This window comes from Canis lupus, chromosome 13, assembly GCF_048164855.1.
Source record: "Canis lupus baileyi chromosome 13, mCanLup2.hap1, whole genome shotgun sequence".
Lineage (NCBI taxonomy): Eukaryota > Metazoa > Chordata > Mammalia > Carnivora > Canidae > Canis > Canis lupus.
In genome coordinates, this window is record NC_132850.1 from 18,003,714 (window position 1) to 18,029,229 (window position 25,516).

The window sequence follows — 25,516 nt, forward strand, 5'->3', positions numbered from 1 at the left end:
CTTCTCCACTGACCATCAGAGACCCTTGGCTCTGGGGGCAGAGGACTCCATTCCTTGCTCTGGCACAGCTGTATCAGGTATTCGAAGCTCAGCATGGAGCCTATGCAGGCTGCATCCCGAGGGTGGAGCTGGGGCACAAACAGCAGAGGTCAGGGGTCAGCCTGTCCCTAGGCCACAGTATTCTGGGGTCCAGCTCTCAAGGAAGCCCACACGGTCACAGACAGGCAGACCACAGAGACAGAGGGGCCAGGAAGGCCGCGGGCTGTGGTACTCTAGAGGGGACGGCACCTCACCCGCTAAGGCGTGGGGGTACTTCGAGGCCACTCACAGCTCGAGGGATCTCAGAGTAAGTCAGGTCCTGGAGGTGCTTCCAGCTCTCGGGGCCGGGTCCCACCCGCCCATACTGAGGCTCCACCCACACCTCGGTGACCAGGTTGAGCTCTGAGTCTCCTTCCAGGGCCTCCACCTCCACATCATTGTCATCATCTGTTGAGAAGCTAAAGGAGGAGGAGGAGGCCTGAGCCTGGCAGGGAGGAGAGTCTGATCCACAACCAATGGCAGGGGATCAGCCCATGGAGGGGGCACAGGACAAACATAATTCCCATGTGACTTTCCGGACAGGCATCTGCCTGACGAAGCACCCCTACCCCGACTCTCTAACAGCCCAGAGACAGAACTCCAGGGGCAGTAGGAGAAGTGGGAATATGGAGATAGGCAGCTCCCAGAGAGAGCCTGGGTCTCACCTGTCCTTGGTGGACGTAGAGTGTGGGGGGAAGAGGATGTACTGCACAACGCACGTGTGCCTCTCTTCACCTGCAGCCTGCCCCAGGGGCTCGCTCTAGGGGCAAAACGGGAGATGGTGGGCAAACCTCGGCCAAGTCAGAGATCCAGCCTGGCCCAGCTCTAGCCCTCAGAACCCTAGGCCCTGTCACATTGTCCTGGGATGGGCCTCAGTCTTCAGGTCCTCTGGTCACAGGGTCCCCATGAGGCCAAGTTTATAGCAGTCCCAACGCAGCTTGGAGGCAAGTGTCCCTCTGATGATGGACCCTGGTGGGGAAGTGTCATGAGGGATGGCACATACCTGAATTGGAAGCTCCAGGACCATGTTGATGATTCCTTCCCCACTGCAGGCGAAGTGGAAGCCTTCAGAGAGTCGGACTCTAAAGCCCCATAAAGGTGGGGGTGGGGAGAGGATAAGACTGGGGAAAGACACTCAGAGTCTATCCTACTGCCCCCCATCCCCGTATGTGGCCACTTCTGGCAGCCACCCAGGCAGACCTGTCTGCTGGCAGCCCTCCTCAGATCATGGGTGCCTTGGGTACAACAAATTCTAGTTGCACAGGCCGACTGTGGAGTGTGGGAGTGAAGGCAGGGCAGGGCAGGGACAGGCGCTGCTCTGAGCTAAATATTGTGTGTAACGGCGATGGCACAGGGGCTGAGAGAGGGCAGGGTCTCACTTCACTTTCTGCCTGTGGCTCAACCCAGAATCTACACTTGCTCTCTCCCCATCCCGAGCTGCCCGGTCATGCTGAGGTGACGTACTCAGTGAGGATGGACAGAAGCTGCGCAATGGCACTGAGTGGCAGTGCGGGAGCCAGGCCTGATGGGACGCTCCAGAGCCAGCGCTGATGGTAGAGGTAGCGGGACAGAGATGCTAGGCTGGAAGAGGCTGAGCGGCCGGACACCAATGGCAGTGGCCCTGGTGGCTCCAGTGTCAGTAAGAAGGGCGCCCGGTAGTCCAAGGGTAGCTTCTCATACCTGGGCAACAGAGGCCACACCTCGACCTCCACTCAAGACCCAGCTAAGCCCCAGCCCTCCTGTACGGTCCAGCCTCTACACCAACCTGATGAGTAGCTTGTCGAGGGGCTTATGTAGGACCACAAGGCAGGGCCGGTCAGATAGGGCCTGCTGTGGGCCCAGCATGGGGGGGGACTTGGAGGGAGAGCTGCCCCCACCAATGCCCCCCAGCCCTTTTCGTTTGACCTTGGGTGTTGGCTCCTTGCTTTGTACCCGGTGAGGGAAACGCAGCCGAAGGATCTCTTCCCGTAAGCCAGACACAATCTGGAGGAGAAAAGTGATCAGATCCTCCTAACCCTGTCTCTTATAGGTCTGGGAGAAGGGGCCCCCAGACAAAGTGGGAGAGCCCTCTACTCTAAGCCTTTCTTGGTCTGGGGTCTCCCATCTCTACTGGCCCTGGCCCTGTATGAGTTGAGGAGAAAGACTGAGTCTACTCTCCAGGGTTCCCAGGTCTGGGAGGCAGTCAGGGCTCAGCTCACCTTGTGTCGGGCCTGGGCTGGTGTGCCGATGGGAAAACCCAGGCGAAGGACCATGCACGGGGCCTTGGAAATGATGCGGACCATGTAGAAGGAAGAGGGTGGCTGGTCTGGGGCACTAGGGAGAAACGGGGGTCAGTGAGCAGACTCTAGACTGGGAGTCAGTGGGTTGAGGAGAAGGAGTGGTGAGGTCTGGGGTTAGAAGAAGAGGCATGGGGTGTGGTGACGGGGGGGCGGGGAGCGAGGGGACATGACTTTGCCCACCTGGAGAGCAGCTTCACATATGAGTAGCCCTCAACCAGCACGAAGCTGCTCCAGTCCCGAAGCAGAGAGGTCAGCGAGGAGTGTGAGATCCTGCATTGCACGGTGCTGTAGCGCCCATTACTGCCGGGGGTGTGCAAGTGCTTGGGGATCGGTCTGCAAGATGGGTGCGTGCCTAGGTCAGATCTTATAGGCTTGGGGGCAAAGAACAGACTGCTCCCTGTCTCTTCCAGGTCCTGTCTGAGGAGGTGGGGGTGGGTAACCCAGAAGGCTAGGGAAGGGTTATAGTTTATCCTTGGCTGAAGGTGGGTGAGAGTTCATCAGTTGCTCCCCTTCCCCATCACTCCTTGTCCACTTGGCCTGCAGAGGGTACTCACGTGTCGTGCTCCAGGATTAGCACCAGGCGATGCATGTGCAGCCAGCGCTGCCATGAGTTGGCATCCATGGACAGCACTGGCTTCCAGTAGGCTGCAAACTGGGCGTGGGATGAGTCGGACCCACTGTGCTGAAGGGAGAGCACCTGGGGACAGGAAGGACCGCCCTATAGGAGCATTCACAAAGAAACATGGCACAAGAGCCACACAGCAAACAGGACTATGGGGTCCAGGGCTCAGAGAGGGCAATGGTTTATGGCTAAAGGAACTCAGAGCTCAGCCTGGGAGAGAAGCAAAACACAGAGGCCTCTAGGATGAAGGTCAGATTGGGATGAGCCCAGAGACAGACTGTGTAGCCCTTTAGAGCTAAATTCAGACCAAGGATGCGGTTTGCCACATCTCCATCACTGACTGAAGAGGAAAGCAGTTGAATGATGGCAGGAACTCAGGGTGAGGCGGCTTCATGCCAGCATAAGCCCCCGCCTGGCAGCATCAGGCCGATGTCTGTGGCCGAGTGTGAAATTATTAGCACAAAGGAAGCTACGGTCTTTGCAAAATACACAGTCCACGGTAGTTGGTGCTGGTGGGAAATGGGTGAAGATGCCGGGGGAGGCCAGAATACACCATGTGGAGAAGGGTCTCACGGGCATCTAGATGTTCTCCAAGTCTTTACCTCGGACCCCCGCGGTCTGCTGAGGACAGCCTCTCTCTATAGATCTTTCTCTGCCAGGAACTTGGAAGGAGGGAGGAGAATGCTCTCAAGGCTAAAGCTTAGGATTCTGGTTTAAGTGCCTCAGACTTGAGAGGGAAAGAAAAAGAAGGTGGCTCTGGGCTCTAGAAGCTGTGCCAATCCAAGTCTGGGTGGACATGGCATTAATGGGATAATAAGCATCAGAGCCACTTACCGGGGTGGTGGAGCCAGGAGGGATATAGAAGAGTGGCACTCCACTCTTGGTGCTATCAGGAAGCGTGAAATGTTCTGGGACTGAAGAGAAGGACTGAAGGTGGGCTAGCATCTGGTCCGTCTGGTTAATGCTGCAGAATAAGGGCCGACCCTGAGCCACACCTGACTCCGGTGGGCACAGAGGAAGGGAGCCTCAGGAGGACGAGTGACCCTGGACACAAGCCTGGTGCTCAGGGGGACTCTCACCAGCTCCCAGTTCCACACCTCTGTCCCTCCACACAACAAACGGGGCATCATTCACTGAGTGGTGACCTCATTCACCTCTGCAGTGTGTTCCAGAACCGTCGGATAACGTGGGTACGATACAGTGAGCGAATGGGTTGCCTTAGTGCACAGGACACATCGTGCAGAATGTCATAGCCACCTTCCATTGTCACTTCCACCCTTGTTCCTCGAGGGCCCTCAGGCTCCAGGGGCCAGGGTGCCACAGCCACATATTCAATGCGCATGTTGTGTTTCCATAACAGCACGAGCTTTACCTCCAGCTGAGACCCTCCTATGGGGGAAGTGGGAGGCCAGTTGGGGGAAGAAGACGCAGGACTCCAGCAGGGGACCAAGTTCTACCCGAAACCCCCACCCACCTCCTGGAACTCTAGCTTAACTAAAGGTTCCAAGCATGGTTCCAGAGATTTCAGGCCTAGAGCCTGCCAACTGCCACAAATGGGAGTTTGCAGGAGTGATGCGAGAACAGAGCCAAATTCAGGACACCATACCACCCTCATTTGACTCACCTCTGGCAAAGGAGAGGGAACCGGGAAGCTAAATCCTAAGAGAACTAAGTCCTGAAGGCAGATCATAACCCACTTGTTTCCAATGACAAGCAGAATCTCCTGTGTGATCCCTAGGTGCCTGCTGCTCCATCTGGCAGGTCTGAGACTTGCGTGACACGGCAGGGCCTAGAGACCCTTTTACCTTTGGCCAGCGTGACCTCTCGGACACTGTATCCCTCCCGAAGCCGTACGGACACAGTGCTGACCAAGTCAGCGGGCACCTCCTTCTCAGTGTGCTTTTTCCGGCGCAGAGCCAGGGCAGGGTTGCTGCTTGCGGACACCAGGTGCTCATTAAACAGGCGGTGCTGGGAGCCTAGAAGACCAGCAGGGTGGGAGAGGGGTGGGTGGCTATCAGAGAGCTACAGGGAGGGGCTATGCGGCCATCCCCGGGGAGAGAGCCGAGCCAGAACAGTTGGCCCCAGGCCTGTGCTCAGGTCCCCCAGGGCATTACCTCCGGGTCTGTGCTATGCACCCTTGCCCCCCGCCCCTTGCCCCAGTCTGCCCCTCACCGCAGTAATACTCGGGGTTCAGGGCTTCCCCACTGCGCAGAAAGGAGTAGAGGAGAAATGCCCGGTGATAGACAGTCAGACCCGGGCTGCCTGGTTCCGGCTCAGGACACGTGGACAGATAAGAGCCAAATGTGGCCATTGCGATGAACTTCATCAATTCCACGTTGGGCACGTGGCCAAAACTGCAGTCATAAGAGTAAACTCCTCCCACCTAGAGAAAATGAACAATTAGAGGCCTAGCTCCAAAAGAGGCAGCCAAGAAGGAAGTACAAAAAGAGTGGAAGAGACTAGGCTGGTGGCTGCTCTCACCCCCGGAGACCACAGAGCTGGGAGTGGGTCAATGTTCTCCCGGGACAGACTGCTGCTCTGCAGCTGTCCTTCCCTGGGCCCCTGTCTGAAGCCCATGCCATGTCGCTACACCCTTCTTTAGAACATCAAACGCTAGACTGCATCACTCACTAAAGATTTTGAGAACTGCTTTTTGTTACTATTGGAGAGACTTCAATGTCTCTAACAAAGTGCTTCTCAAACCTTAGGATATATATAAAACACCTGGAGATTTTGTTAAGATGCATTATGTGTGGGGTGGGCCCAAGATTTTCCATTTCTAACAAGCTCCCTGGTGATGCCAATGCTGCTGGTCCATGGACCATAATTTGAATACTAGGCCCATAGATCAGTTTGCCAAAGGTTATGTGGCAAACTACACACAACCTTTGGGCCAAATCTAGCACATCACTTGTTTTTGTAAATAAAGTTTTATTGGAACACAGCCATGCCCATTCATCTTGTCTGTGAGTGCTCTGACGCTACAAGAGCAGAGCTGAATAGTTGTGCCAACTGTATATAGGCCAACAAAGCTTAAAATATTTACTAGCTGGTCCTTCACAGAAAAACTTGAGTTGTTTCAATTCCTTGATCTCTCAGTTCCTGAACCCTCATCTCCAGGAACTCTCTGTATTCCACTGCCGCCTGTTGCCTACATGCTGGCCCTTGGCTTCGTTTGGAACCACTTCATTTTTGCAATTTCAATTGCCACATCCTACTGATTACACACCATTGTATCCCTCTGGATTCTTTCCATTCTCCTTCTCCTGCTGCTCTTTGACCTCATTAAGACTGCAAGCCCTTGAACCTCTGCTCTCTAAGTCTATCCCTGGCCCTCTTGACCTCACTCTGCTTCGACCTCCAAACCCCAACAAGGATCACCACTTCTCTACTGGATCCCAAATGGAGAGAGGTACACATGTGACACCCAACCCAGCAAGTCCTTTGGGGCTGTCCTCAACACTTCTCCCCCACTCTGGCTGCCCCTCCTCATAGTACTCACCCTCACCTTTTCCTTCAGAGAGGGACCCGAGGCCCCTAAACGAATTTATCCCTATCATCACTTTATCCTTCTCCTTTCAAAGGAAGAAGCGCTACTCTCTAGCAAAGAGTAGCAGAGTTCCTTGATCTACTTCTTTGAGCCAGTGTTCTCTCGTCCACGGAAACACTTTACTCCATCAGGCTTCCTTTTTCTTTCCCTATTTTCAAACTCCGCTTCCTCATGGATCCTTAGAAACATGCTTAAAGTCTCTAGCTTGGAAAACAAACCGGCAGAACAAAGCACCTGCCTCTTCCACCCTGCACTTCCCTCTGGCTTCCCTTCTCTCCTGCTCCCCACTCAATTGAAACAAGCCCAGTCCTCATGTCCACTTGTCTCTACTTCCTTCTCTTCCATCCACTCTTCCACCCACTGCAATCCTCTCCCTTGCCATCTCTTTGCTGAAATGGCCTAGAAAAGATCCTCATGACCCCTTAATCATCAAATTCAAAGGGTATGTCTCATTCTTCATTTTACCTGATCTCTCTGCTGCATCTCACAGTTAACCGCTCCTTTCTTCCCCAAACTTGGGACTTCCCTGCTATCAGAATCCTCTGGTTCTTGTCTGATTATTTCCCTTCATTCTTTGCTGGGCCCGCTTCTTATGAAAGACCTTTAAACACTGGTATTCCCCAAGGCTCTTCAGGGGCCCTCCTCTCTGCCCAATTACCATCTGTAGGCTGACAAATCCTAACTCTCTCAACTCGTGCTGTCTCCTGAGTATCAGATCTGCATATCCAACTGCTAGCTGCTATGAATAGCAGCTGCCTATGACATAATTATGCACTCTGCTGAGCACTTTAAATGCATTGTCTCACCCAACGAGGTAGGCACTGTTATAATCTTCATTTACAAATGAATCTGACCAAGAATTAAACGATGTGCCCAGTGTCCCACAGCTCATAAGTGGAGCCAGGATTCGGGCCAAGCATGCCTAACTCCAAAGGTGATGCTTTCAACTGCTATCCTGTTGACCCACAGACACCTCAAATGCAACATGCACAAACCTGGGCTCATCATCTTGTCCTCACTCTACCTCAGCTGCTTCTTTTCCTATTTGCTCTGCCAGTCAGCTATCCAGTTACCACTGAGGTCACAAACTTGGAGACACCCTCGACCTCTCTTGCTCACCCCTCATACTCTGCTAATCATAAGTCATGTTGACCCTACCTCTCCATTTTCTCAATTCTATCCCCTGGTCTCTTAACCATTATTCCCAGCCCTATTCCTCTCTTACCTTGAGCACTCCATTTAATAATCCCCCTGCCTCTACTCCTGCCTTCATGCAGCACCAAGAGTGACCTTTATAAAACATAAATGCAACTAGTGACTTTCCTTGTGCTTACCTGCATCACCCACAGAATTATCCTGAAGTTCTTAACATATCAGAACCAGCTTTTCATGTTCTGGCCAATGCCTACCCTCCAGCCTTGTTTCCCAGAGTGCTTTGCTTCCTACCCTTCCTATTCCATCAATCCAAATTGGCTGCATTATCCTATTCCTTCCTTTGCTCAAGCTAGTTTGAGTTGGGTTTTCCAATCTTTGCAATCAAAACAGTGATAACTAACCTAATGCAGGAGATGAGGCTGGAAATGACCATGAGATTTCAAATTCAGCACTCTTATTATTACAACATGCTGTCTCCCCATACCCTAAGGATGAAGATGAGAGTCCTCTCCCACCACTGTTGCGTACCCTGTTCTAGACAACTATTCCCCCCAATAACACACATGTAACTATGTTATTGGCTTTCTGTAGGAAATCATCACCTGTAAGAAAGTAACCAGTCCCCGCCCCCCCAAAAAGAAAGTAACCAGCCATGTCCAACTTTGTGATATATCATACTTCCCTCTCCTCCTTCCTAGAAAGTCCTCACCTGCACAAAGGAACAAGCCACGGTGCCACTGCGAAGCTGGTTCAGCAACGTCTCACAGACGGCAACATCAGGGACACTGGTCACCCCATCTGTGATCACAATGATACCTGGAGCAGGAAACATCGGACAGACCTGGGGACACTGACCAGATCAAAGTCACAGGGGGGCATTCAACTGATGGGGCCCATAAGGCCTTAGTGCCCACCAACCAATATGTTTTATATCCGCAAACACCCTTTCTTCTTCCCGTCCATCCTGCTTCTCCCTCCTGAGTGCTGGATCCTGGTGTCCTAAGTGATGTCCTTAGAGCTCTACTCCTTCCCACTAGGGTCCCAGATGGCTGTCAGAGCTGAGGGTACTTGAGAGACACACTTGTGCACATTGACCTTCCTCAAACAAGGAGACAGATCAGATCCTCTTCCCTGGGACCCACTGGTACCCGGGAACCTCAATCTGTACTGATAATGCCCCCTTCCTACACCCTCCTATTTCCCCAACCTCACCACCATTCCTTATACTGACCTGCGCTAGAGTTTGAAGGGAGCAACTGCAGTGCCAAGATGCCCTGACGAATCATACTGACCAGCCCCAAGTCAGCTGTCACCATGGAGACTCCCACCTTCCGGCCCGGGGGCTCCCCTGAGTCTGGGGACTGGTCCTCTGCCTGGCCCAAATCACAGAGGAGACCGAATTCAACAGATGGTACGACTGTCCCTTCCACAGCAACGCTGGAATCTATAGCCCCGCACTGCCTGGGCCAACAGGCCTACCCTGTGAAGACCCCAATGCCCTGCTGTGCAGCCGAGTCCTGACTATGCTTGCTCGCCCAGGTGTGCTCAGATGCTGACCCGTAGATGGACAGGCAGCCTGGCAACGCATGGTGCACCAGATTACAGGGGAGCAGGCTTCCTCACCTTTTGTCAATAAGACCCCTTTCCTGTAGTTTCCCATTGCTATTAGAAAATATTTTATACATCAATCAAATTAAGTCTTCAGACATGTAGGACTTCAGATATGTGGGCTACTTCTAGGATACCCAAAGGAATGAGCAAGTGCATTCAACTGAGTCCAAGCAGCTTTATCCCTGACTGTACAAAGTCCTAGAGAACAAAGCCACCCACAATCACCTTCTCAGATCCAGTGAAGGACATCTAGGACTGAAATCACACAGGCAAACAGCTTTCACATTTTCTCCTGGCAAGAGTGCATGTCTTGGGGAATGTAGCTGACCCTTTCCCTCCTCTAGCAGGGAAGGAACCTGTTGTGTGCACTCACCAGCAATTCTATCCTTGGCTCACTCTGGCTCTTAGACCCTTTTTCTGCCCTCTCTTCCCTCCATATTGGGGCTTATCCCTCTTCTCTCCCTTCTGTCTCTTAATAGTTTCTTTAAATGGCCTCCACCTGCTTTCTCTCCCACATACCTGACTCTGGGGGTCATACTGCTGCTGCAGCATGGTGGCCACCTTATCCTCAAACAGACAGAGCTGTTCGTATACCTGCTGCAGGAATGCCTCTCGCTGAGAAGGGTCCAAAAGGCAGCCCTGCACCAGCACCTGAAAAGCACAACGGAAAGACCAAGATATGAAGGTTGGGGGGACACTGGCAAGCCCCCATCTGGCCTCCCTATTTATTCTCCACAGCTCCCTCTATGCGATCCTGACTTCTCACCCAGGATCTAAAGTTGGCTAAATTCACAGCCAGCTCCTCTCTTATCAGATCATCTCCTCCATCAGGGTATCAGGCTATTAATGACCTTAAACTGGGTTCACAACCTCCCTCTGCTTACAGTCCTGCACACTGGGTTTCCCCAAGCTCCCGCATGGGGGTGCCATAAGATTTTCCATCTCAGGTCACCAGACTGCCCCACCTCAGCCTGGCAAAGCCTTTCTCATTCTGACTCATACTCTTATTCTTGTTGATTTCTAAACACTGCACAGGTAGGTTTTCTCTTAGGTTCAAAATCATCTTCCCAGTTGAGCGTTCCTTTCTTCCTTTTAACCTCAGCAGGTAACTCCTACTTGTCTCTCTCTTTTTTAAAAAAAGATTTTATTTATTTATTTATTCATGAGAGAGAGAGAGAGAGAGAGAGAGAGGCAGAGACACAGGCAGAGGGAGAAGCAGGCTCCATGCAGGGAGCCCGATGTGAGACTCGATCCTGGGTCTCCAGGATCACACCCTGGGCTGAAGATGGTGTTAAACCACTGAGCCACCAGGGCTGCCCCTTACTTGTCTCTTCACAGAGAAAGGAAACCAGTCAACAGGAACTCCTGGCTTACTTTCACCCCAACGGTGTACTACTCTCCAACCCATAGAAAATACCTACAATGTTTGCTCCGTGTTTACATTATCTGGGTTTTTGGTTTTCTTTCAAGGCTCTGAAGAAAAGATTCCTTGCTTTTTCTTCCCCCCAAAGCTAATCTCTCCAACTCATCTTGGATCTCTTGTCTAATACCTTCATTCTCTCTCCATGGGATTCCTTTCCTCCTCCTTTCAACATAAATAAGTACGCCCATCCTAGAAGTTTCACACAGGCCTGGTGGCCCCTGTGATCTCTTCTCTCTCTCAGACTCCTAACACCTTCTCATATGCCTGCTGTTCCCCTGCCCCTGCCCTCCCGGGCAATAACTACATCTTCACTCCCTACTTGGGACTGGGAAGGGGATGGTCCCAGCCAGAAGAGGGGAGAAGGGGACTCTAAGAAGAAAACCAGAATCAGAGCAATAGTAGGAACTGGGGCTCTAAAGTGGGAAAGCTGTTCACAGCTGTACCATTTATAGGAGTAAAAAGTGGATCAACCCAAGAGCCCAACAGTGGAGTCTGGCTAAATATGTAATGATAAAATGCGATAAAATATTAAGCTGGGCAGCAATTAAAAATCATATTTTCAAAGAAAAATTACTGACAAGGAAAAATGCCCAGATTATACACTGAAAAAGCAGGATGTCAAACTACATGTCTGGAATTCGCCTGATGTTTCTCCTCTCTTTGGACGGTGGGGTGGTAGTGAAGAAGGATAAACAAGTACTCAAAGACAAGAAGGAAATTCCATAAAATGTTCATAGTAGTGGTTCATTCTGGGTGAGTTTTGTTTTTCTTTGTATTTTATGTATTTTTCAAATTTCTTTGAACGGACATACGCTATACACGTGATCTAACTTTTTTTTTTTAACTTTTGTTTTGTTTTAAGGAAAAGCAGGATACATCTTGGGGAGCTTTAGAGATAGGGAAGAAGCTAGCCCAGGGCTGAGGCCCCTGGGGGTGAGGTAATCTGAGTAAGCCTGCTCCTTCTCCACAGGGGCTGCCCTGGTTCAGGGCCCACCTCTTCTCTGGGGCTGCATTCATCTTCTTGCCTGCTCTCCCCAACAGGATGCGCCCTCCAATCTATCTTTCCAAAGCACAAATCTGATCCTGTTACCATCCATTGAAAAACCTCCCATTTTTAATAGTTTTAATAATAGTGAACAGTTCTAATAGCTAACGTTTGCATGTTTTCTACATGGCAGGCACTGTTCTAAGTGATATATATGAACTCGATCACCATATGATATTGGTACTGTTAATACCCTTATTTTGGGGAAAAGACAAAGATGTACAGAGTGGTTAAGTAACTTTTACAAGGGGATGCAGCCAGCAAGCAAATACAGGGGTATGTGAATCCACGACTAGCACTTGTCATCACCACACTAAACTCCTCTATAGAACAAAGGGTAAGTTCTTAGCCATGACATTTAAGGCCTCTCTTATTCTGCCTCCACTTATCTCTATTTTTTTATTTTTATTTTTTAAAAGATTTTTATTTATTTATTCATGAGAGACACAGAGAGAGAGAGAGAAGCAGAGAGGGAGCCCGATGTGGGACTTGATCCCGGGTCTCCAGGATCAGGCCCTGGGCTGAAGGCAGGCACTAAACTGCTGAGCCACCGGGGCTGCCCTCTCTTTTTTTATTAAAAAAAATTTTTTTTCTTTTAGATTATTTAATCAGAAAACATTCCCAGAAAGTTCCAATCACAGTGATCATTATTGTTATCCTTACTACATACTAGCAAATTACTTTCCAAAAGGCTATACTGTTCGAATAATATAGAAGCATACCGTATAAGTGTAACCTTGCTTGGTTCTCTCTGCCTAATTTTTAAAAATCCTATTTTTAGGGTGCCTAGGTGGCTCAGTGGTTGAGTGTCTTGGCTCAGGTTGTGATCCCTGAGTCCTGGGATCGAGTCCCACATCAGGCTTCCTCTGCCTGTGTCTCTGCCTCTCTCTGTCTCTCATGAATAAACAAAGTCTTAAAAAAAAAAAAAGATCTTATTTCTAAGTAATCTTTACACCCAATGTGGAGCTCAAACTCACAGCCCCAAGATCGAGTCACATGTTCTGTCAACTAAGCCAGTCAGTTGCCCCTCCATTTATTTGTCTCCTCTTTACTACCAGTCCCCATCCCCACATTCAAACGTTATTTTGTCAAATAGAATTACATGTAGTTCACTAGGACACCTGTGATTGGGAAGCACAGATCCAGAGCTCTGTGGCTTTGCTTTTGGGCCTCTCTGTCTGGAAAGTCCATTTCCCATCTGTCCGGAAAGTCCACCTTCTTTGAAGGGTTAACTTCAATCCTTCCTTCAAGACTCACTTCAAATGCCTCTTTGTGCAAAAGTCTTTCCTGTTGCAGCCCCAGGCTTGGCTGGGTGCTCCCTCTTGGTGCTCCACGGCACCGAGTCATTACTTATCAGTGTCCTTATCACATTCAACTGAAACTACCTCCTTCAATATCTGTCTCCCCCACTAAACTCTCAACTCCTCCCATGAGGACAGGGACAGTGTCTGATTCATCTGTGACTCTGGGACATAGCCCAGGCCTTGCACAGATCAGGTTTCAGAAAGCATCTGCCAAGATGAACCAAGTGTTGAGTGATTACCTACCACCCATGTCTTCCCTATCTTGGCTGTTAGTGCCTGCGAAGCCAGGCTTCTCTCTGGGGATGTAGCCTACAACCAACAGTCCTAACAGCTGTGCTAGGAGAGCACTTAAAACACAACAGAGGGCTGGGATCCAGACCTGCACCAATTGCCTTGTAGATTACAGACCTTCAGGTGTTGTTCCTCGCATCCCTTTCTCACAGCCTGTTTGACAGCTAAGGTGACAACATGGCCATTAAAGATTGTTTCCGGGTAAGCCCCTACCAATGAGTTGAGGGTGGTTAAAAGGTTAAAAGCAGATGAGGGGAAATTGGGCCACTGCTTATCTATGCCCAAAACAGATATCCCAGTAACAGACTTGGCCATTGTCCAAAAGGAGTGTCTCGTGATAGCCTGCTTGGGTGGTGGATAAGCCCTGTAATTATCTGTATGGTCAGCATAACACTCGGCAGTTCACAAGGCCCTCAGAGAAAATGACCCTCCTCTGTCCTTGGAAGAAATTATATTTCTGGGTATTTGTTATATTTCAAAATCATAAAATTCTTCTAAAAGATCATCTCCCAGAGGTAGGGCCATGAGTCAGAATACAAGCAAACCTTCTAATCAAATTAGGAGAGTGGTGGTGGCATAAAACAGACATTCAGGGGCCGGAACCACAGACTTACAGGAATGAGAGAGGCATTTGTCCAATCAAGGCCAAATGACCTAAAGTTCATGAGAAGGCTCTTGAAGAACAGAGGAACAGATTCTTCTTGAGAGGAGAGAGACTCAGAGATGACTAGTAAATAGGTTCAAGAAGCCAGCAGAGCTAGGGACTCTGGGCATAGACCGCAGAGATGAGACAAGGGCTTGATCAATGGACTCTCAGAAATGAGGTCTGGGGGTATGGACTTCAGGAGAGGAAGCAATACCTGGTGGGCCTGCAGGCCAATGATTGAGGAGTAGGCCTGGATAGTTATGTAGATCTCAGGCTGGAAGTCGATGCACGATCCGGGCACGCGGAAGGGTCGAAGCAGCCCACCCAGGCAGCGGGAGAGGGCATGGAAAACTTCATCAAACAATATCTCTCCTGTGGAATCATCCTGAGGGCAATGCAGAGAAAGATCTCTCAAGTGTGACCAAAGCAGCCCTGAGCAGAGGGCAGGAAGGAGCAAGCAGCTTCCATGGTTCAGTGGAACTCTTATCTGAAGGTTGGTCACACCCCCACACACACATAATACAGTGCCACGGATGGAAGGGGATCTCTTTAAACACTCACCATGTACAAGCCTGTTTCCTTCCTCCAATGGTAGGCTGGGATCACTTTCCACTTCTCTCATGCCTCTCCCTCTCTCCCTCACCCTCTTCTCCCTCCTTCCCTCCCACTGTCTCCCCTCAATCCCTTACCACAATGCCAGTGGACGGGCTAAGGTCGAGTTCAATGACAAATCGATACTGCCAAGCCAGGAAGGTGACCCGGGTGGAAGGTACAAGGAGAAATGGCCTTGGGACCACTGGTTCATCTGGCTGCCACCCAGGGGGCAGGACACTGAGGACTTCCAACTCCTGCTCAGACTGGAGCTGACAATTAGGATAGAGACCAGAAAAGTGTCAGGGAAGAGTCACCCCTTTATTTCCAGGACCTGAACTTCTATATCCAATGGCAAACCACTGGCTCCAGCTCCCACAGCCCAACCATATATTCTTCCTGTATAGAAAATTAAACATTTCCCCTGTGAAACCATCTTGCTGGCAAAGTCACTTGCCCATTCTAGAATCAGACCCCCCCCCCCCCCCAGGATAAATCTCCCCTCCCGTTTCTAGGACTCTCTTTAAAAAATCAGATCCTTCTGGGCCAGCCTAGCGTATCCTGTATGTTTCTGGGCCTCACCAGCATCTCCTGGGGTGTGGCCTGCACAGTTTGATGCAGGTGATTGAGGAACCAGGCCAGGCGGACATTTCGGGAGATTCGATAATCCTTTTTCATCAACAGGAACACCTGCCCAGCTTCTTCTACCTGGACACAAAGAGACATTAAAAAAAAAAAATGTAAAAATTCACTAAGTTCCTAGCATTCGTAGATCAACACGGAAATAACTTGTCTAAGGAGTTCATAATACCTAAGTGAGAGACAAGGCAGCAGAGGCAAAAAGTTAACTCTCACCTCAGTGCAAAGTGCTCCCAAGGACTTGATTCTCTGCTCCCATTCCCCTTATGCGGACTTCTATGTTGATGAAGTGACCTTTCACATTAGGTGTCTCTCCTATAAGCTACGAACTTGTTGAGGGCAGGAACTGTATCTTGTTCTAGTCTTGTGTCCCTATGCACGGCAAATTGCTTACAACAGAGCAGATAATCAATAATGCCAATGCTTCCTCCAAAGAAGCCTTGACAACAATGGCCACTAAAGGACTCTTTGCTGGGTGACTAGCAAGCCTGCTGAGTGCCTCCAGATTCAACTTCTGTGGATCACAACCCACTTTTCCCACCCTCCACACTTCATTGCGGTCAGCACTCTAGATCCTTCCCACCACTGCCTCACAGGCAGTTGACTCAACAGTGTCCTGACAAGCATCAGTTCCCTTATCCGCATCCTTGTCCTTCCTCCACTCACAAGCCTTGCCAAGTCTTGACTCAGGATGGATTTGACATTCTCTTTTATCCACACATATACCATGCCAGCTGCACTTTGACACAAAGAAATCTTGCCAGGAGTGCCACCTCCAGCAGGCCTTTAGCAATCCTTTTACTTCTCCCCGGTGAGCAACCTCTCCTATTCCCCTAGAAGTTTCCTGATCTCTCAACTCCTGGGATCCCAACAGATAAACTCACCTACTGTTTCATGCAGAAAACCTGGGTCCACTGGTCTGAACTCCCTCAATGTTTCTTCCTGAACAAGGTTATCTGAAATTCCTTTATTCCCTTACTCTAGCCTCCAGTGAAAAGATTACTCTCCTCCCATTTAGGCAAATTGCAAACTGCTCCTCCAGGGTCCCTGAAGGGTGAGGGGGAAATGCCAGGCTGCAAGCACTGGAGAGGGGTAGAAGAGAAATGAAGAGGCCAATGACCACCTATTAAGAAATGTAGTATTGAAAGTTTTCTCCCCTAAATGGGGGAAATGTGGAAGAGAAACTGAAAAAGCCCTGGAAAAGCACTAAGGAAGGGTGCCTGGGAGCAAAGAGGAGCATGGAGAACAGAGATGTGATGACTAAAGGTGAAGAAAGTCTTTCTTTTCCAAGACAGGAGGCACGTGGCAAAAGATGCAGAAACAGACCCTGGGATGTGGCACAGTGAAAGCAGAAGGCAAGAAGGTTAATGTTCTTTGAACATCTATAATATATCCAACAGTGCCCTGGACAGACTAAATACAAGAACTTCGGACTCAGATAGCCTGGCATGAATCCCAACTCAGCCTCTTAGTAGCCTGTGAGGTCAGGGAAAGCATTCTTAACCTTCCTAAGCCTCAGTGCTCTCATCTGTAAAATGGATATAATTCTTAAAAAAAAAACTTTTTTTTAAAAGATTTTATTTAGGGACACCTGGGTGGCTCAGCAGTTGAGTGTCTGCCTTTGGCTCAGGGCATGATCCCAGGATCTGGGATCAAGTTCCACATTGGGCTCCCTGCATGGAGCCTGCTTCTCCCTCTGCCTATGTCTCTGCGGCTCTCTCTCTCTCTCATGAATAAATAAATAAATATTTTTTAAAAAATAAAGATTTTATTTATTGGAGAATGAGTGAGCACAAGGGGTGTGTGTGTGTCCTATAAATGGATATAATCCTAATCTTGATCTAGTGTTGTTAAGTAGGTAAAGTGAAATCAGGCATATGAAGTGTTCTGCACAATGCCTGACACTTATAAAGAATATTATAAAAATCAACTATTAGAGGTTATTACCAGGCACAATACAAGGCTCTTCACACAAGTACACTCATTCAGTCTGCACATAAAACACTGAACAGGGGATCCCTGGGTGGCGCAGCGGTTTGGCGCCTGCCTTTGGCCCAGGGCGTGATCCTGGAGACCCAGGATCAAATCCCACGTCGGGCTCCCGGTGCATGGAGCCTGCTTCTCCCTCTGCCTGTGTCTCTGCCTCTCTCTCTCTCTCTCTCTCTCTGTGTGTGTGTGTGTGTGTGTGTGTGTGACTATCATAAATAAAAAAAAAATAAAAAAAAAAAATAAAACACTGAACAGAAAAATTCCGAGGTCCAAAATATTGAAAAAAATTTAACATAATTAGTAGGTAGAGGATCAGAAGTCAAACCCAGGCCTCATAAGCCACAGAGCCCAATGACTGAGAGTGACAAATGGATAGAACTAGGGACTTAATTAAGAGCAGAAAAGAGGCACCTGGATGGCCCAGTGGTTGAGCATCTGCCTTCTGGCTCAGGTCGTGACCCCCAGGGTCCTAGGATTGAGTTCCACATTGGGGTCCCTGCAGGGAGCCTGCTTCTCCCTCTGCCTATGTCTGTCTCTCTGTGTGTGTCTCTCATGAATAAATAAATATAATCTTAAAAAAAAAAAAAAAGATGAGCAGAAAAGATTTGGGGCACCTGGGTGGCTCAGTTGGTTGAACCTCTGCCTTGGGCTCAGGTCATGATCTTGGGATCCTGGGATTGAGACCTACATTGGGCTCTGGACTCAGTGGGGAGTCTGCTTCTTCCTCTCCCTCTGCTCTCTCCCCCGCCCACTCATTCTCTCTCAAACAAATCTAGAAAGAAAGAAAGAAAGAAAGAAAGAAAGAAAGAAAGAAAGAAAGAAAGAAAGAAAGAAAGAAAGAACGAACATGACAGATCTCTAGGAGGCAGAAAGGATGCTCTGGCATCATCAGAAAGATAAGATACTTGAAACACTGATATGATATGATTCAGTATTATTTTGTATTAGGTCTCTAAGATAACCTAAAATCACCCTACTCTCTATTATTACACTTCTTTCCCTACACTGGGCTCAGGTAGGTACTGGGCAGGATTTTGGATTTTATCCCGAGTTAGGACAAGCTACTGAACTTTTTTTTCAGCAGAGCAGTAACATTATATCTGTGTAAAAAAAAAAAATTCCCTCTGGCTACCCTGTGATTCAGAAAGATCCCCTAACAACCAGGGGAAATGACAGTGGCCTAGACCAGAGCTACTCAAAGCAGCCATTCTGGGAACTGTTTGAGACTGGTCCCCCATGAGACACCAGTTGTGCCAGAATGTAAAGCCAGCACTGACTTTCATTGAGAAAGTCTGGTTTTATACACACACACACACACACACACACACACACACAGGTAAAGACAGTTGAACTAGACTTCAAGACAAGTGAGCTTAGCTACCATTTTAAGGAATCTTTAGAATAAGACAAAAACTGGTGATTAATTAGAAAGTAACAGAAAGGTGTCAGGATGGCTAAGATAGCACTGGAAACCAGTTAGTTGTGGAATGATTTCCGAGTTAGCTAGAAAAATCAGATATAGGTATTTACCATCACTTCTAACCACCATTCCCCCAAAAGGTCCCATCAGATTGCATATCCTTATCGCCAAGATGCTAAAAACAGAACAGGGATCTACTTTGCAAAGAAGGAAACTGCAGCAGTTACTTGCCCTCTTCCTGGCCCTTGGTCTCAGGGTGGGATGCTCTCATGAGCCAGTCAAGTTCTCCCTCAGGACAAGTGGTGTGGGTGTAAGATGGGTGCCCACTCTTATCTAATTGCTGATGCTGGGCCCCTGCCAAGGTTTTTTATTTGTTTGTTTGTTTGAGAATTTATTTATGAGAGAGAGAGAGAGAGAGAGAGAGAGAGAGAGAAGAGGAGGGAGGAGCAAAGGGAGGAGAAGCAGCCTTCCCACTGAGCAGGGAGCCAGACACGGGGCTAGGACCCTGGGATCATGACCTGAAGGCAGACATTTAATGGTCTGGGCCACTCAAGCACCCCTGGGGCTTGGAATATTTTTTTTTCTTTGTTTCTTTTTTTTTTTTTTTATGATAGTCACACACAGAGAGAGAGAGAGAGAGAGAGGCAGAGACATAGGCAGAGGGAGAAGCAGGCTCCATGCACCGGGAATGGGGCTTGGAATATTATGAGAATAAGAAGGATACTTGAATTCAGCATCCTGTTCATCATTCTATTCTTTGAGCCTAAGCAGTACCCAGGACATCAGATGCTCTATATGATTTTGCTGAATAAGTGAATTCACCATATTGTTCTAAGCAAAGCAAAGTGATGTTTAAAACTAATAATCAGGGGATGCCTGGGTGGCCCAGTTGGTTAAGCATCCAACCGGGTTGATCTCAACTCAGGTCTTGATCTCAGGGTCATGAGTTCTAGTCCCACACTGGGCTCCACACTGGGCGTGGAGCCTACTTAAAAAAAAAATTAAAACTAATAATCAGTACAACTCTTCTCAAGGTGAGGTAATCTTTTTTTTTTTTTTTTTTTTTAATGATAGTCACAGAGAGAGAGAGAGGCAGAGACATAGGCAGAGGGAGAAGGAGGCTCCATGCACTGGGAGCCCAACGTGGGATTCAAACCCGGGTCTCCAGGATCGTGCCCTGGGCCAAAGGCAGGCGCCAAACCGCTGCGCCACCCAGGGATCCCAGGTGAGATCATCTTAACACTAATCTCGGTTACTATTTTCCTCTTTGGTACTTAGTAAAGACTTTGTTTTCCAAATGCCAGCCTGTTTCAGCTATGCAAGGAAACAACAAAGGGAGTTTGGGCCCAAACTGAGCCAGGTTAAATCAGCACCGTGGGAACAACTGGGAACACTTGGGTCACTCCATCTTCTAGGACTAAAATCTTGGCAATTCTGGGTTTAATGAATGAATCTTTCTATGATCCCCTAAACTAAATCAGGTACCTCATGTCAAGCATTCATAAAACAATCTACAATTCTTCTTCATAGCCCCTACTACAGTTTATAATGAAGAATTTCTGTATTTCGTAATGTTTGTTTCACCTACAAGTCTAGAAGCTCCAGGGAGGTAGAAGCTGTGTCTATATATTGTTCTTTGCTGTATCCTTGGCAACTAGCACAGTGCCAAGACACACTAGGTATTCAAATATTTGTTGAATGAAATGTATAAATAAGGGAAATTGCTCTCATAAGCTTAATTTATTCTCTTCTCTGTTTCAAGCTCTGTTCTGAATTTCTTACCAGTGATTCCAAATTTTTCATTTTTGTCAACATCTGCTCTTTGTTATTCAAGTGTTCCTTCCTCATGTACTTTACAGAAAAAACTAGCCTATTTTATTGTGTGGATTTTTCCTTTGCTTCCGTATAAGTTTTTACCAGATTTTCACTAATATGTGCTTTTCTAATATTCTTTTTCTACTATTCTTGGAATCTGGGGAGGGAATGCTGGTGTGGGTTCAACAGATTTGTTTTGAAAGACAGTGTGTTTCTATAGTGGAGCCGCTGGGCTTGAGCTTTAGTTTCCTCCTCTATAAATATAATCACCTTCTCCAACAGCATATTAGTGTAACAAGTAATAACAAGTACTTCAACCATCAGGTTCTCCTTTAAGTCTGGAAGGAGTCCGGACAGCCATTCACCAGTTTTGCTCTTCCCCAGTTATCTGCGCCAAAATATGTTCTTGATATAATCTTCACCCAACCTTGAGATCTGTTCTCTTGAAAACATCTAACCCACTTTTGGTTTTACTTCCTCAGGCCCCACAGGGAAAGCCTGACCCTCTGCCAAAGGAGAATCTAGCAAACATCTGAGGGGAGTCTGGAGTCTACTTCTCCATTGTAAACATCTCCCAAGCTGTTGGGAGCTTTTTTTTAAAAATTAAAAAAAAATTTTTTTTAAAAAAAATATCTTATTTATTTATTCATGAGACAGAGAGAGAGGCAGAGACACAGGCAGAGGAAGAAGCAGGCTCCATGCAGGGAGCCCGATGTGGGACTTGATCTTGGGACTCCAGGATTATATCCTGGGCCAAAGGCAGGCGCTCAACAGCTGAGCCACCCAGGCGTCCAATCCCAAATTCTTTAGGTATATCTCAAATGGCATGGTTTTTAGTTTCCTCATTATTTTATATCTTAGATCATATGCCTATGAGCTTTGGTTGGTCTCTTTTTCAACTTAAAATGTGGGGGCCAGAATGGAATACAATATCCAGGTGCAGTCACAGATTCAGTCTCCTAAGTTCTATTTGGAAGATTGACTGTACTGTTGGTGCAGGGAAACTTCATGACTTTTTCACTTATGTTGCTGTTAAGACACATCCTCCATTCTGTCCTCATGCAGCTGGCTTTTTGGGACACATACAATTATTCAATTAGTCTTGTTACATTGGATAAATTCAGTCTGTTTTTCTATTGTGAAGCTCGGAGTGCTGTTTTGCCTTCTAGCAAATCTCTTTCCAGCTTAATTTCCCTGCTAATTCGATCAGGATGCCATCAATTCCTCATCGCAGTCCAAAGAGGACAGAGACAAGGAGAGTATGTACTCATTCATTGGTCGACAAATTTATGGAGAGCCAGCTACATGATAGCACTGGGCTGGATCCTAAGGATACCTTGGAAAGCAAAAACTGGCATTCTCTGCTCTCAAAAAATTTACCCCATAATGGAGAAAAAATTTAATCAAATAATTTCTCTAATTACTATATTATTACAAACTGAGTAAGTGCACCAAAGGAGAATGCAGTTCTGTGGCAGCATATAATAAAGTAACCTAACCTAGACTAGGGTCTCGGGAGAAAGTGGCCCTGAAGGTTGAGCAGGGTTTGCTAGGTAAGGAGGGAAAGGGGGGACAAACCAGGTGGGACACAGATGGGTGCTGTGCTATTAGACAACATTTAGATTAGTGGTTATTAGGCCGCCTATTTCCACTACAGTACTCTTCCATTTCTCCACCTTGTCTTGAAAGTTGTTTTGAATGATGGAATGACTGTCCAAGGCCAAGCTGAAACCCACCTAGTTCATCAACCAGTTCTTACAGAATCCATCCTCTTAAAACCAGGGACATCTCCTCAATTTGAGCTTTCTTGCAACATTCTGCCTCATCCATGACCTCTTCAAAGTCAACAGCTAGGTGTTCAAATCACCATCTCGAAGATGCAAGATGTAATTGATCAGATCCAGAAAACTTAATAATTAATTTAAGCAGATAGAAGAGTAGTTTTTTGAGGTGTGACCCAAGGACCAGGTGCATCAGAATGGCCTCAGGTGCTTATTAAAATGCAGATTCCTGGGCACCACCCAAACCAACTGAATTTGAATTGATAGGACTCCAGAACAGAAATTTAACAGGGGGATTCCTCTACTTTAACATCTGACAATCCCTGAATTAGCTGTGTTCTCCCTGCATCCAGACTCCCATGGAGCTTTGATTCCCTGATATTTAATACCCGAGTCCGAAGCGCATTCCTCTTGGAGTAGTCTGGCAGAGAAAGCGTGGTTCTGGAGTCAGAGATTTCAATTCAAATCTGGTTCTACTACTATCTGTGTGAGCTCGGACAAGTTACTTAATTTTTCTAGGCCTCAGTTTCTTCATTGATAACATGTAGGTAAGAATATCTACTTCATAAAGATGTTGTTGCAATTCAATAAGAATCTGAATAATGGTAGAAGCAGCCTATCATTCTTTGGAACATTTATTGAGACCTACATACCATGTATGTATAACAAGATGAATAATAATTAGGCACTGTGCTGCATACCATGTATATCAGCATGAAGAAAACATCGCCCTTCTCAATTTATTGGGTTTTGTTTGCTCTTTGCACCTGTCCCTTTGCGGTTAAAGTATCATCTTTGAAACCTTTTCTAACCCTCATGCTGTTTTCTGTTCATAGAATCCCATGAAACAATTTAGACAATTTTCCCCCTTGAATTGTCTGAAGACTCCTTACTACTGTGCTTATGCCAAAGTCCTGAACCTCTAGCGTGGGCTCAACCTGAATCTGCTCATCTCTCCCCAATCTCCCACTGCATCAACACACCTGGGATCTTTTAAACACTGGTTCTGTTGCCACTTGCTAGTACAAGGCCTTGCTGAAGTTACTTAAACTCTCTGTGCCTTTGTTTCCTCATCTGTGACATTGGGAAAATAACAGTGCCTATTTCATGGAGGTTTTACAAGGATTAGGCAATACTCGATAAACACTCCAGAAGTGTTAGCTATTCCCACTGCCACACTGGCCACTGCTTCCTCTGTCCTCTGAAGGCTCTAAGCTCCTTCTCTCTCAGGATTTTCACAATCGCCTCTGCCTCTGCTCATGGCCAACCTCTACTCAGTTTTCAGGCTGAAATGTCATTTCTCTGAGAAGGCATTCTCAACCCAGCCCTCCCTTCTCACACTTCCTAACAGAGTCAGTTAAGAATCCCTTTCAAACATTAATTCAGTCTGTAGTTTTCCTTTGCAGCCCTCATTATAATTCAGTGTTTGTTTACTCCATTAAAATAGGGGACATGTCTGTCTTACACTGCTCCACATCCACCCTGATACTTAGCATGATTCTGAGTCCATAGTAGCACTCATAAAATATTTTAGGTATTTGATGAATGAATGATTTCTGACTATGCCCAATTTTTTTTCTCTTGGGATTTTAACAACCTCTAAAAGTCAGTCACTTTTCTGACCAGGGGCAGAACTCTTCACTCCCCTTACCTTCTGAGTTAAAATTTTCAGAAATTCAGATCAAGAACTTGACACATGCTTAGCTTTTGGCTGAATGAGACTCCAACTTTGTCTTGACTCCAAGTTACTACAGATCTGCACCGATCAATATGGAAGCTATTACCAAACGGGGCTACTGAGAACCTGGAATGTTGCTAGTTCAATAGTCCAAAATGAGAAGTGCTATTAAGTATAAAATACATGCTGGATTTTTAAAATCTAGTACAAAAAAGAATGATAAATATCTCATAATTTTAAATATCGCATGTTGAAACGGTAATATTTTGTAAATGTAGAGTTAAATAAAATACACTACTAAAACTGGTTTCATTTGTTTCTTTTTACCATTTTAAATGGGGTTACTAGAAAATTTACGTATGTGATTTGCATTAGATTTCTACTGGACAGTGCTGTTTTATTTATTTATTTATTTATTTGAGGTGGGGGAGCAAGAATGGGGGGGGGGGGAACGACAGTGCTGTTTTAGACTACCTGCCTAAAAGGTATACTGTATTTTCCCAGAACATCCCCCCAATTCCTCTCATCTTAATCCTTAAAGAGATGTATTCCAAATTCTTTCAGGCTTTCTCAATATTGATATTTACGATGCATAGGCTATTCCGCTATCCCTGAATATGTCTGATTCTTTTGTTTTTTTCTAAAGATTTATTTTTTTATTTGAGGGAGGAAGGGGAAGAAGGAGACTCTCAAGCAGATTTCCCCATTGAGCCCAGAGCCCAACATGGGACTCGGGTCTCTCCACCGGGAGATCATGACCTAAGCTGAAACCAAGAGCTCAATTGACTGAGCCACCAGGTTTCCCTATCTGATTCTTTAAAATAGGGCAACATTTCTTAATCTCGGGTCTCATCACACCAAATCCCCACAAACTGGAGATTTACCATCCTGTGGTTATGTTGTTATACTATAATCACGAAGTTTAAGAACATAAGACCTGGAGCCAGGCCCCCTGTTTGGGATTCCTAGCTCTACTACTTACTAGCTGTGTTACTATGTTGCTTGGTGAGCTCTGTGCCTCAATTTCCCCCAAATGAAAGATGGAGATGATAAAAAGCATCTAGGGATGAGAGCACTAACTGATATTTGCAGTGTCGAGAATGGTGCCTGGCATGCAGTAAGCATTCACTAAGTAATAACTACTATTTATGTCACTATACACATCCTTCACCCTTCCCACCTACTCATATATTCTCTTAGAATACTGGGCACTTCCTTTAGTGATGTTCTTTCCAAATCTGATTTTATGCTCAGATCTTCTAATTTCAAAACTCTGCTACTCCCCAGCTCAGCAGCACTTGGGTAAGGTACTTAACCTTCACTTTTGGGTTTCCTTATCTGCAAATGAGAAATGGATATTGCCACCTCCCTGGCACAAGTTTGAGTAACATCATGTACGTACAAGTTCCTTTCATTAGCACCTAATGGGTGCTCATATGCATTTTCTGGTTTAATGCAGAAGGTCCTCACAACACACCGTAAGGCAGGTATCTTAATGAAGAAGGAAACAGGATCGGGATAGTCAAGACTTGCCCAAAGTTGCACAGACAGCTAAATGGCGACACCAATACTGGGACGAAACTTCACTCTGAGCCAAAT

General features: G+C 47.2%; 1 protein-coding gene across 7 annotated transcripts in view; it reads right to left on the minus strand.

The window, feature by feature from the left end:
- The window catches only part of SZT2 (SZT2 subunit of KICSTOR complex), a 55,918-nt gene that overhangs the window by 29,842 nt on the left and 560 nt on the right, over positions 1-25,516 (minus strand). For all 7 annotated transcript variants that reach the window (XR_012005591.1, XR_012005593.1, XR_012005594.1 and 4 more), the window contains exons 2-20: positions 15,178-15,303; positions 14,694-14,867; positions 14,219-14,389; positions 9,815-9,946; positions 8,916-9,057; positions 8,394-8,500; positions 5,152-5,362; positions 4,785-4,955; positions 4,134-4,368; positions 3,814-3,943; positions 2,912-3,054; positions 2,538-2,690; positions 2,277-2,391; positions 1,844-2,061; positions 1,543-1,758; positions 1,082-1,160; positions 744-838; positions 329-497; positions 14-128 (exon numbers count right to left, since the gene is read on the minus strand). Coding sequence is in view for 3 of the 7 variants with exons in the window: in XM_072772595.1 (XP_072628696.1) it covers positions 14-128; positions 329-497; positions 744-838; positions 1,082-1,160; positions 1,543-1,758; positions 1,844-2,061; positions 2,277-2,391; positions 2,538-2,690; positions 2,912-3,054; positions 3,814-3,943; positions 4,134-4,368; positions 4,785-4,955; positions 5,152-5,362; positions 8,394-8,500; positions 8,916-9,057; positions 9,815-9,946; positions 14,219-14,389; positions 14,694-14,867; positions 15,178-15,303 (2,902 nt within the window). In the remaining 4 variants the exon portion in view is untranslated. The remainder of the gene's footprint in view (positions 1-13; positions 129-328; positions 498-743; positions 839-1,081; positions 1,161-1,542; positions 1,759-1,843; positions 2,062-2,276; positions 2,392-2,537; positions 2,691-2,911; positions 3,055-3,813; positions 3,944-4,133; positions 4,369-4,784; positions 4,956-5,151; positions 5,363-8,393; positions 8,501-8,915; positions 9,058-9,814; positions 9,947-14,218; positions 14,390-14,693; positions 14,868-15,177; positions 15,304-25,516) is intronic.